The following is a 1667-nucleotide window of genomic DNA, read 5'->3' on the forward strand; positions in this document are numbered from 1 at the left end:
CTTCCACAACTTTACACCAGGTATTTAGGCTGTTAAGCTGTTATTCCTCAAAGTCTTAGCACTGAAGAGTCACGCGTGCACACATAAGCAGAGCAACCGCATTTGAAAACAAAACACCAGTAGTGCTAAGACTTTGAGGAATAACAGCATAAATACCTGGTGTAAAGTTGTGGAAGTGTTCAAAAAGATAGGTGAGATGTAATCATAAATCAAAAAAAAAATAAAAATAAATAAATTCAAGTGAATCTAATATAGTAATATGATAAAGTGGCACGTGAATCAGCAAATGAACAATCAGGGTTACTACTACTAGTATTGAGACAACAATACATGTGAAGGGTCGCAATTAACATGGCAGGATACACGGATTGTGTTCGTTTGGTCAGATCGTGACCAGAGGGATCAGCACCAAACATACACACCCATGGGGATTATCGCACTAGTGTGGCAGTGAGCTCTACTTATACCATAGCGTACTAACTGTAACTAAGGCGTACTAGCCGGAGGTCTGTTTGTTTATATTGACTGTCACCTACTTCACTTATCTACCTAACGTAACCTAACACAATAACAGTGAGTAACAGTAGGTTTGTATAACACCTTAATATACGGTCTAGTCTAACCCCCTATTGACAAGTCTCACTGGTAACTCACGGTTTGTCCGGTGCATTTCGTCTTTCTTTCCGATCCTCTTCCAGCATCTGCTCAACTCTGGCAACAGAGATTGTTCGTTTAACACATTTGGGTCTCTTCCGAGGAGTAGATGTAGCTGAACTCGTTTCTCCTACCGTATATTTATTTGTATTTGCAGTGGACATGGTTATTATTATTCTAGGTGGTATACGAGCGCTAAAAGATTGATGTAACCAAGTACATTCCACCGATTGTTTTACGGTTCTACGACTAGTTTACTTCGACTTTGTCCGCCATTCCGGAATTGGATAGTGCTGCCACCAAGCATCGTATAAAATATATATATATACCAGTAGGCTCCTTGCCACTATAACGGACTACGATTTCTATGTATCGATCCGTGTACGCTTTTATCTATATCGGTTTTTATTTGTTCTTTTTTTTTTCTTTTTTTTCAGCAATTTTTTTATTTTATATCTTTGTGGCTTCGTTTTTTGTCACCATTGTCGAATAAATGGAAATTCCGAAAGTAAATCCGTCTTCGGATGCAATGTTGCGGCAAGCGAAAACAAAAAAAAAAGAAATTAAATGCAGAAGAAAAGGGCAAAATGTACGCATATTGCCAGGAGTAAGATAATATAGGATATATATTATCTTACTCCTGATATTATAGCATAGGAAATTAAATCTCGATGCGAACCATCATTATTTCATGTATCATTTTATGGATGTTCTCGCCTTTTTATGAGTCGTATAATGTAACGTAAACTATATATGTCTCTCTATGTAGCTATTCTGGACCATTATATGCTTGAAAATTTTATCACGAGGGTTTTAATTCATGTTTCGTTTCGGGACAAACTCACTGATCTATATAATCGCGCATACGCACACGCACTCACATGCACGTGTACGCACCCAATATCCTCATAACGATTAGTCTTCCAAGTCCAAAGGACTATGTGAAAGAGAGAGGGAGAGAGAGAGAGAGAGAGAGAGAGAGAGAGAGAGAGAGAGAGAGAGAGAGAGAGAGA

The 1667-nt window shown here is 38.3% G+C and overlaps 1 protein-coding gene across 1 annotated transcript in view; it reads right to left on the reverse strand.

The window, feature by feature from the left end:
* Positions 1-937, reverse strand: part of LOC106810823 (diacylglycerol O-acyltransferase 1-like) — a 13686-nt gene extending 12749 nt beyond the window's left edge. Inside the window, exon 1 of the mRNA XM_014814277.1 lies at positions 655-937. Coding sequence (XP_014669763.1) covers positions 655-818 — 164 coding nt within the window. The 5' untranslated portion in view covers positions 819-937. The remainder of the gene's footprint in view (positions 1-654) is intronic.
* Between the last annotated feature and the right edge of the window lie 730 nt (positions 938-1667).

The sequence above is a fragment of the Priapulus caudatus genome, unplaced genomic scaffold (assembly GCF_000485595.1).
Source record: "Priapulus caudatus unplaced genomic scaffold, Priapulus_caudatus-5.0.1 Scaffold476, whole genome shotgun sequence".
NCBI lineage: Eukaryota > Metazoa > Priapulida > Priapulimorpha > Priapulimorphida > Priapulidae > Priapulus > Priapulus caudatus.